The sequence below is a fragment of the Oenanthe melanoleuca genome, chromosome 1 (genome assembly GCF_029582105.1).
Source record: "Oenanthe melanoleuca isolate GR-GAL-2019-014 chromosome 1, OMel1.0, whole genome shotgun sequence".
Lineage (NCBI taxonomy): Eukaryota > Metazoa > Chordata > Aves > Passeriformes > Muscicapidae > Oenanthe > Oenanthe melanoleuca.
The window spans coordinates 103,674,778-103,690,935 of NC_079333.1; the positions used below are offsets into that span (position 1 = coordinate 103,674,778).

Consider the following 16,158-nt stretch of genomic DNA (forward strand, 5'->3'; position numbering starts at 1 on the left):
TTTCAAGTGGACTAAACCTCAGATGAGTCATGAGTTTTTCTGCAAAACGAAATGTTTGATGAAGTGAAGGCACATCCTTTGGAGTACTTTTAGTCCAGCAAATTAGTGAAAGCATTTGAATTTGAAGATACAAATAGATTCCTGTTGTGTGTTTGAAGAGCCTTCATCCATTTCTGTGAAAAATATCTGCTGCTGGTTTTTTGGTGAAAAAATACTGCTGGGGAAAAAAAAAGATAAACCTGCTGATATTTCAGTCAATCACTTTCTGCATTTAAAAGAAACAGATACATTTTTATGAAGTCTTGTTAAGTAAGGAAAATAGTCCATTTGTTCTACCCTGTATTTTCTACTCCATGTCAGATGAAGCTCCCTGTAACAGTGCTGCAGTACAGGGCACTGCCCCAGGGATCCCATAATGTGGTGGTGGCTGCAGCCTCGAGTCCCAGGGAAGAGGAGACAGGGAACTTAAGGATGATGAACAAAGGTTGTGGCCAGATCTGACCAGTGATGGACATGAGAGGGGTCAGCTCCTCCATTCCTGTGATCTTGGTGTCAGAAACAGTCATGTCATAACAAAATATATATCAATTTAACTGCTAAACTGTGTTGATACTGGAAAGAAACACTAGTGATTAGGAAGAAGAATTTGGAATCTTGCTGGCATTGTACTTGCTTTCAATTTCCACAAGAATTCAATGCCAGGAAGATTTTTCCTGCTCCCAAAACACCATGTGTATTTTAATGTGGGGAAAGGATGCTGCAGATTTTTAGAAGTAAAGAATTGATAAATTTTCTCCAACTTGTCTCAGTTAAATTTCATAATGGTGAGTCTTGGTTAAATTAATAATTTATGCATTAAGGTCAGTATTGTTTTACAACTATGTGCAAATCCATTTTATTCTAGACCTCAGTTTACTGCTTCTTTTTCCATTTCATCACAGAAAGTATAAAGACACAGGGATTAACTTAAATGTATTAAGGTAAAGTTCACTGCTGAATGAATTACTGCCTGCACACACACAGTGACTAAAAATAAGACTGAGATGACTCAAACCCTAACTCATATTTTCATGGCTGATTTAACATTGCACAGATGCTATTTGCTTCACAATAGCAGAAATATTTTTTCTTCATTCATTCTTTGATTCAGATCGGTTTGGTTTCTTTGATTTGGCAAACAGATGCATTGAATTTTCTTTCCATTCTTGCCCTGGGAAATGTCTTCTTTTCTGGCCAAATACCCAGCCACAAAGGTAAACCATATTTACCCAATGATGAGCAAAACAAAATAAAAAGGTTGCCACCCTTTTGTGTCATTCTTCCCACTCTTTGCCTCCTTTAAGATAAATAAATTATATTAAATATGACAGATTCCCCTGAATCTTCTCTGAATATAGAAAAGATTCTTAGATATTTGTTTATTCCAAAGCTCTGAAGGAATTAAATTCTTTCCTTGTTTTGCAGGATCTCTATGGAGCATGGGCTTATGCTCACAAATGAGCTGCCTGGTGTTCTTGCTACCTCTGGCTTGTTCTGCACTTGTTCCCCTGCCTGAATGGTTGTTGCATTTTTCCCAGTTTGAAAAATAAGCCAAGCTTGTTGGGGTGGCAGCCAGCAGTGTCTCTGCAGTGAACTTTCTCTGGGCAGTGCTGCTCCCTGAGGGTTTTAACCTGACTGCACAGTTGCATGAGCTGAAATTTCTACAGCAGGAAAACAGAAAATGTAATTTATTGCTTTTTTTTTTTTTTTTTTTTTTTTTTTTTTTTTTTTTTGTGGTGTTACCTGATGTTTTTTATCAGGGCTGAAAAAACAAGCAGAGGGAGACCTGTAGAAGGAGCAATGTTTAATGAATGCTCAGGCTGTCAGTGCTGAGCTTAGTCCTAGCTCTCTTATTTGTACAGTCAGGCAAGTTAATTTACTGCTTCCTCACACAGCAAGGTCTGCTTCGTAGACTTAATGAGCTTTAACATTATTGCTTCAGCCTTTAAACACTCATGATTTTGGTTTTGAAATATTATTACAGTAATTGTAAAAATTAGATATAGCTTGCAGGCATTGGCTGTGGTGGGAGAGATCTGCAGTCCTGTAGGAAGGTACACAACAGCTCTGCCAAGACATTTCCAGCTGGAATTGTGCCCAGCCTAAAAAATGAACTGCTTCTGGATCCTTTGGGTTTGTTTGATTAATAAATCTGGGTTTTTCTAATTACTCTGAAGTCAAACACACTCATACTACACTGTTTAGAAAGAAGTAGACATAAGGAATTGTATTTTCAGCCTCTGTCTCAGCCTGTATTCATTCCAATGCACTGATACCAATTTGTGCTTTAAATGACTCTTCAAACACTGTTGCTGCCACTCAGACATGATCCTTCCTTTATTGCAATACATGACTTCCCAGTTCATGGTCTTCCAGCTCTTACCTCTAAAGGGCTTTGAAGTTTGCTCTTACCCAAAGAATCTGCTGACTATTTACACTGCAATACTGACCAGAGCTCTCACAGGGCTAATCCCTGTCAATTAGCAGAGATCACATTCAATAAGTGTGGTTTGGTTTCCCTTTCTTGCCACTTGACTTCGGTGTCTTAAGTGGCTCTTTCTCACCTTACAAATGTGTTGATTTTGTGCAACAAGCATTTCCTGGTCCTTCAGGACCTGCTGACACTTGGTTTGCTCACCTGGGGTGTGCCCTCTGCAAACACCCTGCTGGGAAGTGAAGCTGGTTTGTCTCGCTCCTGTTCATGGCATTCTGCAAGCAGCATGCCTAAGTGAGAGCAGGAGGAGAAACCAAGCTGGCCACTACAGTTTCAGCATGGTAAGCTTTACATTTGTGCATTGTTATGTCTTCCTGCCATTTTATTTTAATGTGGGCAGCCCTTCTCCTCCTTCCTCCATCATTGGCTTTCATATGGCTCTGGGCCTCAGAAAATAGAGAAATAACTGTGGATGTGGACATGCTTTGGTGGTACCTACTGATACCATCTTAGTTTTGAATTTTATTTCAGACCCCACGTGAATGAACTCAGTGTACAGAGGATTTGTGTGCTTTAAGCAGCACATATATGAAATGTGCCTCTTTTCATCTGAGTGTTGAAGCTGTGTGCACTGGATTTAGACTCACCATGCTGTGAGCTACAGTGCCAGCATGATCTGGGAGGTGGAACCTGTGGCTTCCTGAAGCCTAGGGAAGAGTCAGCAATGCCATTAATCCTGTTCCTGCAGAGTTTCCAGCTGGGCTGTCATACCTCATGCAGCTTTGGTTCAAGCAGGGATTGGTGCCTTTTCAGGAGATGATCTATCTCAGCTTCTTAAGTGGCAAAAGTCAATTACAGCCACCACACCGTGCTGCATTTGGCTACTCTTGTTAGGAATTTCCTTATCAGTATAAAAATACAGTTTATGCCTATCCTAAATACACCCATGCTAGTAAATATATGTAATGCAAACATTTCTCTGCTGGCAAAGGATTTCCTGCCAGCAGTAGGTGGAGGCTCTATCACTCAAGCAGTGTGAGGCAATGCTGTGGTTCCTGTTCCACTGCAGTCAGTGCATGTGGAAAATGTTGCCTCTGTTGCTGAGTCACTAAATTGCTCCATGTCCTGGCCTCCAGCTAGGTAAACATAATGGCTCAGCCCTGGGAGCAATTTCTTGCATCAGGCAATTTGATGACAGAGCCATTGAAGAAAAGAGGATAATTCCTCTCCCTTCATCTTTCAGCTTTGTCTCTAGAGACCAGGATGCTTCTCCTCCTTCCCAGGAAGACAGGGGAGAGAGGAAGCAGATGTGTTTTGCAGTGCAGATGAGTGTTGTCTTGCTGGGCTCAGGAGGATGCCCATGGCAGGAACATTCATGGTCACTGTGCCTGTGCTAACTGCAAACACCACTGATTGCAGTGGATTCACCACAATTCCTGTTTCACCATAATTTCTGAACTGATGTCCCTCAGGGAGGTTCAGTTTTGGGGGTGCTGTAATTGCCACAAGAATCTGTGTGGCTAGAGTTAGCAAAAATAAATGGTGTGTTTTCCACACTGGAATGCTTTTTTTTTTTTCCCTGCTTTTTTGTTTTGTTGTTTATTTTTTAGGCAATCCTTAATTCTTTTGTCTTGGGAGGGTGAACAAATGCTCTCTGGATAGACATGGTATCTGTATGTAGTGGATACAGTTATATGCAGGATAAACTGTACCTTTTTATTAATTTTTGTCTAATTTAGCTGTCTTATGCTAATAAATGCATGTAATTTCTAATGAATCTTCCCACAACCACAGCTTCAAAGACTAGAACTCTGTTCTAGGGATATATTTCTATGAGGGTAAGAGAAGTGTCAGAAGCATGGGGGATAGTTTCACTGAGCATTTTTTCTACTGTTCCCATGAGGCAAGGGAAAACAACCACCGAGTTGAGAAGCTCACTTACATCCAGCCTTGGGATTATGTCACAGTGGAGCAGGAATGAATGAAAAATGTCTCCTTCCTCTGCAAGTCTGTCATCAGATCATTGCTTTACTCTGCCTTAAGAAATTGATGTTCTGACTAAGTGCTTAAAGTGGATTAGAACAAAGCCCATCCTTTTAGGGAAGGTTTGCATTTTTCCCAGTGTCCTAGTTCACATTTTATTGCTCCTCAAATGCTCTGTTGTGTGAAATCTTCACTCACTTTAGGATGAAAACAACTACATTTCCTAATCAGCCCCAGGGCTGCTTAATAAAACATCAGAAACCTGTTAAAAGGAGCATTGTCACCTTTTAAAGCTGGCTGACTGGTTTTGTTTTTAAACCCTAGGCTGATTCATGATTCAGCGTTTGTCAGCTAATTTATTCTGGACCATTTAGAAAGACAGCAAAAGTAGTGCAGGAAAGGAGAAGAGCAAATTTTCCTATTAAGTCTTAATTGGAAATACAGGCCTGGTCTCTAATAATGTGTTGTCTAAATCAGGGGAGTCTTAAGTGGTAGATTATTAACAGCAGCATCTCTTTACTTGTTTTCTCCTTTCCTGTAGAGCAAATGTCCCAGCAGGTTGTGCTGTCATTGTCCTCCTGTCTAACAGCCAGGAGTGCCACAGGAGTGCCCAGCACTCACCACAAGGGGACCAAAGCAGGTGTCCTTCTGTGAGGTGGGGGATGTTTTGGCACATCTTGTACCAGCACAAGGCAGAACAAGCAGCAGTCTTTGGAGTTTCAACACAGAATTTGTCTAATCAGGCAGGAGTGATGCAGGATGCAAGACCAAGGATTTTTTTCTTTACTAGATCTGCTTCCTGAGGGTTAAAGATATCTGCAGTATCTTCAGTCCTAAAAGTTAGCCTGACAAGGTTAACAATGTCAAAGCATTGGGAAAACTTGTTTTAGGCAAAGTCAACTGCTACCACTACTTCAGCTAGCCTGGGGTACAAAATATCACCTGGGCAGAGATCATGAGTGGAACATGTTGAGAAGGAGCCTGTCTGAGCAAAGAGGAGCTTCTCTTGAGGTATTTGCTGAAGATTCATCAGGGAGGGAGCATCTGGTTAGGAAATGCTATTTTTGAATGGCAATTTCATAGTGCAGAAGAAAATCTGGAAGGTGAGGTGAGTCTGAATCTTAGAGTCAATTTTGTGGTAGGTGCATAGGTGTTGGACAGGAAACTGAGCTGTTCAGCATCAGGGCTGTTACTGCAGCCTGAACACAGAACCTGCATTGCTGGTGAGCTCAGTGTGCTGGAGCTGTTCCCCCACAAGAGCAATTAGATAATTGGAGGATGCTGCTTTTTAAGGCTCTCCTTGGTGAGGTTTACATTTGCTAGTACTGAGTATGAGATCATTGAACAGGCAGCCATCCTGGTTCTGTAGGAGGATCCTGTTGCTAACTGACAATGTATTTTAATCTACATAAAACACATTGAACACTTAAGCAGGTAAAAATTGTATTTCCTGATAGCTGTCAAATCCCTCTGTTAGGTGACAAGGACAATTAAAATCCACAAGATTTTTGTCACAGATGTGACTGAAGGATAAATTGCGAGGAATATTCAGTAAAAAATAGAAAGAAAGCAAAACAAACCATTGTGAATAAAATTCAACTTCAGTCGATTTTAGTTATTCTACTAGAATAGAACCTACAAACATATTTCTGTTACTGTGGGTAACAGGAATGTAATTTATGTCTATCTCTCCATCTGGTAAACTTCATAATGCTCTGCATTATTCTCTATGTTGCAAACTCTGATATAGTTTCTGTTGTCTTCACAAACAAGGCTGTAATGGTTTCTAGTCAAAATTCACATAGTTCCCCATAATTCAGTTGTCAGCATGAGATACCAGAATTTTGTTGAATAGACCACTGTGGTTTAGGATTTCTTCCCTGTAAGAAACTGAATGGAATGATCTTTCAACTGATTTATGTCTGGCACAGCAATGTGTAGCACTCCCTGAAATTTTGTCTGACTTATCTGACAATTTGTGTTCTCATCACTCTTACCAGTGCTTAGTTCTGCTCTGGGCTTTGTGTATTCGACCCTCCAGGTGGCAAATGAAATAACTGGATTCCCAATTATGGCTTTGGAAATTTTGGATGTCATATGTGCCTCCCTGCTTTGAGAGAAAAATCTCCCAGGACATTCAAGGATTAGCAACACACTTAGTCAAAGGGAATATTAGAGGCTTTTTTATGGCCTGTACTAGAGTACTAATCTCTTTAGGGTTAAAAGAAAAGCTGAGAAGAAATTACCAGATGTCAAGTTAATCTCATCAAGCAGTTTTTATCTTCCCTGAATTCCCAGTCCCAGAATATCTCACAAGGTAGGGTGTCCTTGGCCTTACCACTGCACTGTGGTTCTGCCAGAACCCCTGGTTACCTGTAGCACATCATCAACCCAATAATGGTGCTTGTTAAAATGTTAAATGTTAAAAAAAAAAAAAAAACAAACAAAAAATCCAAACAGTTTTGCAGTCCCAAATTTCTAATTGTTTCTCTCAGTCCTTCCCTTTTACCTCTTGGCTTTCCTCTTCCAATAAAACCTGGTCCTTTTTTCCCCAGTTAAAAATAATAAATGCCTATGAGAATAATGCTTCATGTCACCCATGCTACCCCTGCAAGGAAAATCAGCAAACAGAATTTCAGAGCACCTTGACCAGACAAGCAATGACTGTGAGATTTGTGCTGGTGCCCCATGCTCTCCAGTCTGCTGATGTTGGCATCTGGTTGGGTTAAAAGGATTTCATCAGGCATTTTTCTAGGGAGTTCAAGGAAGAACTTGACCTTAATAATACCAAAGAACAGTTCACATGTTGGATTTCTTCCTTTTGCTTACAAGTAACTTGGTCTTATGGTATGAATAGAAACACTTTTTTCAAGAGTTGAAGAACAAACTTCATGGTGCAACATTTGATTGTTTTAGAGCTTTTTTTGGGGGGGGGACAGAGGTATAATGTTATTTTTTCCTGTTAAAATAGATTCAGAGTAAAAAAGTATATATTTTTTTCCATGTGGGTTTTTGTTACTTAGCTGTTGTATGTCTAACAGCAATCTAACCAAAAGTAGTTGTATATGGTTTGTTAGCTTGTTTCCCAATTTTCAGTGATAGGAAGCTCATAACTGGCACTTCTGACTTGTATTTCTGCCTTGCATTGACTTGTTGTGTGCTTCAGTTTTGTATCACCTTCATGTCCCATTTTCTTACTTGATGAAAGTGACCTGATAATTAGATCTGTATTGCAGAAACAATGAGATTTTTTTACTGTTTTCTTAGGGAAAAACACAAAACATTTATGGCAGTTGTGAATAAATGGCCCCTGAGATAACCTGGTAAGTCTGTAGGTCATTCTTTAGTGGTTTCTAAACCATTACTAGATTTATCTTTTGTCAAACCAGACTGTGATGGTAATTTAAAAAATCACCCATACATGTTTGTTTTGATTTCCAGGTAGTTTGATATAAATACACCCAGTGATTTTGTGGCTCCAAACTCCAATTATTCAGGAAGCTGATTCTGCAGCTGCAGTGGATGCAATCTGAAAGCCTGCAGTGAGCATCAGCCAGGACCCAAGGACCTTCAATAACCAGGAAAATGCCTGCCTTTCCCAAGGAACAATCAAAGGAGAAACCTTTACTTCTTGTCTAGCTGGAAGGAAAAGCAATACAATCTCACCAGCCAGTTAATTTAAAGGAGCATTTTTCAAAATACCTCTTGGCTGTGTGGATCTTGTAACTCTGACGCCAACGTGCCTTTGGACCTGTGCAAATAAATCATTAAAGTATTGATTGGGCAAAGTGGACATTGATAGAGTGACTCTTGGAGGATCATGACAAAGCACTCAGAGATCATCAATTTGTCATTTTTGTTGGAACATGAAAGGGAAACAATATTAGGAGTACTGAAGAGAGATGAGTACTTGAAAAAAGTTGAAGATAAAAGAATAAGGTAACCCTTTTTGTTATTGCTTTTAAATATGTGGTTGGCAGATATTTTTGTGGTGCCCAGTGGAAGTTTTCTATATGCCAATGTGGTTCGTGTTATTTTTTTTTTTTTTTTTGTAAGGAAGGAAAGGAACTAGTATGGATGCAGCCTCACACAAGGGTGAGTGCTGTGAGATGACACAGTTAACTGTAAATTCAAGTAAAGTATGCTAAAAAGAAAATTGCTTGGTAGTATGGTTCTCAGTCAACAAAAATCGTGTCTGTTGGTTCAAGACGAAAGTAGAAGAAAAATAACAAATGCAAAAATACATAGCAGTGTTTCTTAAATTTCAGATTCTGTAGGTTTAGTCCAGTTTGGCCGAATTTCCTCCTGTAAATGGAAATTTTTAGTAAGGCTCTTGAATTCCTCTGAGAGGAGCTGCACAGAGTCTGCCTTCAGAGCTGGCTGAGGGCGAGAAGCTTGGAAGGTGTCAGAGGAACAGAAAGTTGGCATCTGCCTCTGTTCAGGAATTCCTACAGCATGGGGCAAATGCAAGTTGGTGTCCTTTCTGTTCTGGTGCTTATAGAATAGGGAGGAGGGACACTTCATTTTTCAAATTACTTAGATTTACTAATAATTTAAAATCTCAAGTATTTATCTCACTGATGAATTAGAGTCTCAGGGTATTAACAGAGTCCATGTGTTTTTTTTCTACTTGGAAAAGTAAAAACCAAAGTTCAGAGAACAATGTGAGAGGCAAGCTGAGTCAGCAGCTTTAGTGGGCTCAGTTTGAGTTAGTTCAGCTAAGCATCAATTCTGGAAAGGTCCCTATGCTTTTCAAGGATGGTTTTGCTGCCTCATTTCACTTCCCCCACTGCCCTTTTAAAGTTTCATGCAGTGTTGGTTCTGAGAAGGAGGCTGAGTGTGGATGGATGCAGCACTTGGTGTTGGAAGGCTGCTGAATGTAGCAAAGGACAGAGGGAAATTTCTGCTTTTGCTGGTTTCTGTCCATGAATCCCAAGGCCAGGCTGCATTGTTCTTCTCTTTGATTTTCTAAAAACATTTTAAGCATTGTGCAAAGACATTTTAGACATCACAGAGATCAGCACCTGGTGAACCTTCTACCATGTAAAACCATTATTTGCAGAGTTAGCCACAGGTTTTGAAAGTTTTTCTCCTTCAGCTGAAGCCAGTCTAAGTGTAATGTCCCTGTTGGTGTGCAGCCCATTTACCTGGGGGAACCAGAGGCTCATCTAAAAGAAGAGGGTGAAAACTGGCTGCTTCTGCTGCTGCCAGACTGGAAGGAAAGGTGTTTCTCTAAGGTGGTGTGGGCAAATTAATCATCTTGTCTGCTTTATGGCTTGTGAGATGCAGAAGAAAACAGATGGAGCACTGTTTATTCCAGGCATTCTACTTTATTTAGTAATAAAATAAGAACTTCAAATAAATTATTTTGGATTCCTGAAGTGGTGGCCTTGTAAATGTGTGATGTGCCAATAATCATCTGTCAAAGGCATCAGTATGGAGTGTATCAGATCACCAGATTCCTTAACCCTGAAAGTTTTTTCCTACTATTGTCATTTCCCAATCTCAAATGGAAATGTGAAACTTCTGAGATTTTTTGTGGGATTTCTGTTTCATTTGGTTAATTTGTGATTTCTTTTATTGCTGTTTTCTTCTTTTTTTCTTTTCTTTTTTCTTTTTTTTTTTTCTTTTTTTTCCTTTTTTTTTCTTTTCTCTTTTTTTTTTTTTTTTTTTTTTTTTTTTTTTTTAATATGGTGTCTTAACCCCCCAAATTTCTGGTTTTTATGGCATTGCTGGAATTCACTCTGCCAAATCTACTCATTCTGGGAACTTGCAGCACCCCTGGAGGGTACAGCCCAGCACAGTTCAGTGAAGTCACCAGTGGTATTGGCTTACCAGTATTTTGGCAAAAATGGAAGAAGCACCCTAGGAAAATACTCAAAATCAAGTTAATCTGAAATATAATGCTAATTAGAATAACTAATGCTACATTGTGGTGCTAATGCATGCTTCTAGCACCTGTGTATGAACCAATTGGCTTCATATTTATTGTCACTAGACCATAATTTGGCTGATAACAGTGGAATATGGAAAGATTCCAGAAATATAAAAACTATAAACTGCTATAGACTGTTAACTGCTTCCTAGGAGACTTTTTAATTTTTCTTTCTCAGTACAACTTGGCAAGGATCTATAATCATGGCTTATAAGCATACTTCAGAGGAACATTTGTTGTCTTTAAAATTCCATTTGGTACAATCTGTTATATACCTTATTGAAATACTTGCAGAAGAGCAAGTCCCTCTTTATTTATTTTCAGGGCATTTTCCACTCTAGGAAGATGCTTACTTATACCTTGTTTTCCTATTCCACTCTTTCTGAATCTATCTTGATAATTGTTTCTTTCTCTTCCTATTAGTTTTCAAAAGCCCTTGTAACTTAAAAGACCTTTCTATTCATTATGAAAGCAATTGTAAATGCAGGAGAATGTTCTAATAAAGAAACTGTTAATGGTTGTTTTTACTGTCACTGCTTGTGCTCATGTTCTGCAGTGCAGGTGGCTCTTCTTGTATTTTTATTTGGTGCACAATTATTTCACCCACATGAGAGAGAAGCACAGGAGTCATCAAATTTTTTTTCTGAGGTCTAGTCTTGATAATACAAATAATCAACCTCCTTAATGAAGACTATGATTTATGTTCTTAACTCTAAGTGTGCATCTTGCATGACTGAAAGATTTTTTGGATATTGATTTGAAGCTAATAAGTTAGTAGATTACTTGTGTAAATAACCTAAATATTGCTTTATGATGCTTTTGATATCAGTTGAATTACCATCATGTTGTTTTCAATTGCTAAGATTGAGTAAAATCATTAATTCTTACCTCAACTGTTTTCTTAGGGTTTAAACTACAAAGTTCCTTTCCATTCTTTAAGGAGCACAGCTACAAATGCCATGCTTTGAGAGGAGATAGAGTAAAAATTGCTGAGCTGAGAAAGCAAAGAAGGAACTACCTGGTTTTGTCCAAGAAAAAGGCTTTGATGGGTTGTTGCTTGAACCTCTCAGCATTGAGGTTGCCAGAAGTTGTGTAAGAATTGCACCAGCCCCAGATCTGTATTGACAAGGAAATTAGCATTCCTGTCTTCATCTGACTAAAGTGGTATCTTCTTATCAGTCCAAAGAGACCCTTGGAAACAATTTAGGGTATTATCTTCATTATAATATGGGTGAAATTGTTATCATGGATACCACCATGTGGTAGCTACAGGCAAGTACTGTAGAGAAGCAGAAGTTTGAGGACTGGGAATGGGATGTGACTTATCTGCTGAATATACATTTGGACTTGTTTGTAAGCACAAAATGGTCCCAGGATAACATATGTAATATGGTGTATGGTCTGTGTTTCTGTAAAACTGCTTCTAAATGTTTGAAGGAGAGAGCCCTTGTGTTAAAGCACGTTGACCATCTGTACCTGGAAGCTGCAAAGTTCCTGTCTGGCAGCTCAAACATTGGTGAGGTGTATTGAACACAGTTTAACACGTTATTTCTGAATCAGAGACTTTTCCACCAAGGGTAGTTACTACTGCCAGTACTCTAAGGGCAGAGGTGCCTGTTTTGCTGTCCTGTGTTCTTTGAGAGCCATGATCCTACAGTGGTGAAAGAATTTCTCATGGTGACTAATTTTCATACACTGGGTGTGATCTGTTTTATTGAGGACTAGCAAGGAACAAACAGGGCATCTGTATTTTTTGTTTTGTTTTTTTTTTTTTTCCCCAATTTTAGTATCCATTTTTATTTGGGAGGATGACAAACTTCCATAGGTGAAACTTTTTCTGGGTAAGTTTGTCATCATTATGATATCCAGTGTAATTTCAGTTCCCATGCCTCCTTTCCTTCTTTTCACTGACTTCTGTTCTGCCATTCCTTATGCCAGGTCTCTTTTTCATTGCCAATTCACTCTTTGCTTGTTTCCTTGTGTTGCCATCAATGTGCCTCCTTGCTTGGGTGTTCTTAACACAGGTTTTTTCATGATGATCTGCTACATAAACAAAATGTGAAAACCTGTGATTGAAAAGTATAAAAGATATTTCAGCTACTCACATTTTACAATCCAAGGCGATCTCAATGGAAGTTGGCAATAGCCCAGTTCTTTCTGTGAACTCTCAATAATATTTACTGTCATTTTCTGCATACTGTGCCAGACAGTGAAGGGAATCTGGCTGAATTTGGAGAAGGTACTGAGAATCAGTCTGGAAACAAAATTCTTATTTTTCCTCATACTCAAGTATGTTGATGCCAGTTCCTGTACAGAAAAATTCTCTAGTATCTAAGTTAGCAGTTGCACACATTCAGAACAAGGATGTTTCTATTTATCTGTGCAAAAGCAATTCAATTTGTTTTCCCTGCCTAACTCTTTAGTTGTAATTGACTGAGGGAGAGGGTTGGCCTTTTTTATTTTTAATTCAATTTTTTATGACTCTTTGAACTCTGGAAATTTAGAAGGCAAAATAAAATAGGTTATATTTGGATTATGCTGCTCTACATCTTCAGAGGAAAAAGGGTTTTGAAATGGGGAGAAAGAAGATCCAGTAGAAATTTGAAAATCAAAGTCAGGAATTATGTATACTACTACATCATTTGACAGATTGTTTGGGTGTGTTTTGGGGTGTTGTTTTTTTTTTGTTTGTTTGTTTTTTGTTTTTTGGGTTTTTTTTGTGGGTTTTTTTGGTGTTTTGTTTTCTTTTTTTTATTTTGTTATTGTTTTTGTTTTTTGTTGTTTTTTTTTTTTGAATACAGAAAAAATGAGATAGAAAAAAAATCAAAATAAAAGGTTTTCTAAAATCCTACTGAAACAGAAAGAAACATCCAAACCAGACTGTTTGGTATTAAAATTAAAAGTTTCCTAGCTTTAAATAAGTGGATAATTCTTACAGAGTTAAAGGAAATTATGGCATTAATTTAATTAATTTAAGTGAATGGCTTGGGCAAAGAATGTCTTGCCCCTTGCAGCAGTATAGATATTTTACCTTTGAGGGATAAATATTCTCTAGTGCAAAGCTTACTTGTAATAAAAAATTTGATCTGTTAAGGCTTCTCATTGCTTCCCCTTTGCAGTATTAAAGGGGTTTGAGAATATTTCATCCCTTGAGGCTGCATTTGTGAAGGACCAAGGACCTTTGTCTCATTGCTTTCAGCATCCATAGGGAAGGACCTGAATTCCTTAGGGATTCCTGAGCTGGTGGGCAGCTGTGCCAAGAGCTATGAATTCTGCAGTTGGTTTATTAGTTCATTTTATTTAGTTTTGTTTTGTTTCCTGCTAAATTTTACATGGACTTTTAAGGTCATCTTTGGAAAGGCTCAGGTTAAGACATTCATTGTTACCTGGAATACTGGTTACAACAGAGCTCTTCTACAACATGCTTAACATATTTTCTCAGGCAGTAGAGGGATCTTAATATAATTCATGGTTTTGAAAAATGGCTACATATTCTGTTATACTTAGCAGAATCTAATTTTGATAGCTATCTTTCATCAAACAGCCATTTAGAAGGTTTAGAAATAAATAGAAGGTTTAGAAACTTCAATGAATTATAGGATTCTTCTTTTCCAGAAGCCTGTTAAGTTGCCTTCTGCTGTGTTTTATTTTTCCTTTCATATTACTAGGAGAAGATTGATTAATTCTTGTTTAATCTTTGTCATTAAAAATATCTAGCTTCATCTTTAAACATACTCCTTTAAAATTAAGGAGAGTGCAGATGTTAGACTGGCACAAGGAATTGGGTGTTTATAACCCAGCTGGCTCCTGCCCTGAGAAATAAATGTAAGTCAGTGCAGCTACAGGCTGCTCTTGTTATCCCTTTTCAGTGCAGTGAAAGCAGCTCAGCTGTGCTTCTTTAGGGACTGTTTGGTCATGGATTTTTTCAGATGATTCACCCACCTCCTCCTCTTCCTGGCCCTTGAGACAGTTCATTTTTTATTTTCTTAAGATATGAATTTATTTGTTGCAGTCAATGAAGAGTTCAGCTCAACAAATAATATAGGGAATCTCAAATGAAAGTTTATATCCAGTGTATCTGTCCATGCACTTTTTGTTTGCTTTTTAATTTTTCTTTCTAATTTGTTTAGTTGACTAGAGAAACTGTGGGTTGGTTTATTTTCTCTTAGTTCCCTGGAAGTCATAAAAGATAATTTATATTCAAAAATAAGAAAACAACCACTTCTTAGAATTTATGCTGTTAGCAGATCAGCTACCACCTGATAAGAATTTTAGATTGTTTTTCAAATAAGCAGTGGGAAACACTGCTGCAATCACCACTACCGAATAGTAGGAATAATGTCTTTTTAATGTCACAAGAACATTGGTAACTTTTGGTAACATGTTGATCTCTAAGCAATTTTTTTGAAAAATAAGTTCTGTTTATTGTTTTGCTCCTATAGACATTTCCTCATTTTAAATTGGAACTATTTAAAACAGTTTTTGTGCCCCAAAATACATCTAAGCCCAAAAGGGTCTGAAAGTTGCAGTGGGGAGGGAGAAGGTTGGAGTAGAAGGAGTTCAGTGGAGGCTCTGCACCTGGATGCAGTGCACAGGACACAGTGATTATTGCCAAAAACTAACAACTGCCAAAAACTGTGTGTCAAGTTTCTGAAATGCAATGGGTCATGATTAATTTAATTTTTTTTTTTCAGTAAAAAAAAGCCACTGGAAATAAATCTGTTATGAAAAAAATAAGCCTTTGCTAGTGAGTAGTATTCTAACCCTTTTGAGGATTAACAAAGTTCATCTTCTGACTCACTGTGACACTTGGGTAAGGATCAGGTGCTTGATGTGTAGACAGAGACTCAGTGCCAAAAGAAACTGGAATTGAATTATTTGTGTCTCTTTAGTTCTTTGGTACATGATTGGCTAAGTCTTTGCAAACGTGGATAAAAACTAAAAATATAGCTCTTTATCAAGATATCAAGATATCTTTATCAAGAATGTCAAACATTCATTGGTGGTTCTGCTGTATAAAAAGTCAGAGTTTTGACAGGAGACCACGAAAAAACAAGATAGAAAATGATCAATGATCAAGTAAAGAAGTGGTGGTCCAGTTTGGCAATCAAATTAGGTGAGATTAGCAGGGGAACATTGTAATTGAGAAAAAGGAGGCAAAAGGAAGGCAAGGAAAGGTGGGACCTGCTGCTGGGTGGAATAGAGGACCCAGTGACAGAGCAGAGGAAAAGGCCACTGTGCACAGCATCTTGGCTCAGTCCTTACAGCTCACACTGCTCTTTGGGAATTGCAGCTCCTGAGGTCATTGCAAAAGTCCAGCAAGGTGAATTTGAGCCTGGGAGGGGCTGCAGTACCTCTCACTGTGTGGAAGAACAATCAATCTCAACAAATTTCCCCAAGGTCAGCTGGTACTCAAAGTGGCCGTGTAGCACAGCTCTTCATCTCTGACAACTTCACATTGCTGGAGGGGTGACAGTAAATCATTTAGCATTAGTGAATGTTGTTTGATGTTTATGAGATGTGAGTGACCATGAACCTGGTGGTAATTAGAAGTCTGCACAAGCACCTAAAGGTGTATTTGTTATTCAAATGGGTAGATGTGGTGTCTCCTGAAAATGGTGTGCTCAAGAGCATTCTGGTGGTGATAGTGGTGGGTTGCCTTTAGTTCTCAGTCCACAAGAAGCAGATGAGCTCCCATTTGATGTTTGGAGGTAGATTCAAGATTGGGGCTGGCAAAAATAGGGATCATCTCCCTTCTCTGTGCACA

At 38.5% G+C, this 16,158-nt stretch overlaps 1 protein-coding gene across 2 annotated transcripts in view; it reads left to right on the top strand.

The window, feature by feature from the left end:
* The window catches only part of SYTL5 (synaptotagmin like 5), a 78,422-nt gene that overhangs the window by 16,153 nt on the left and 46,111 nt on the right, over positions 1 to 16,158 (top strand). For both annotated transcript variants that reach the window (XM_056502538.1, XM_056502545.1), the window contains one exon: positions 7,898 to 8,395. In XM_056502538.1, coding sequence (XP_056358513.1) covers positions 8,277 to 8,395 — 119 coding nt within the window. In that variant the 5' untranslated portion in view covers positions 7,898 to 8,276. The remainder of the gene's footprint in view (positions 1 to 7,897; positions 8,396 to 16,158) is intronic.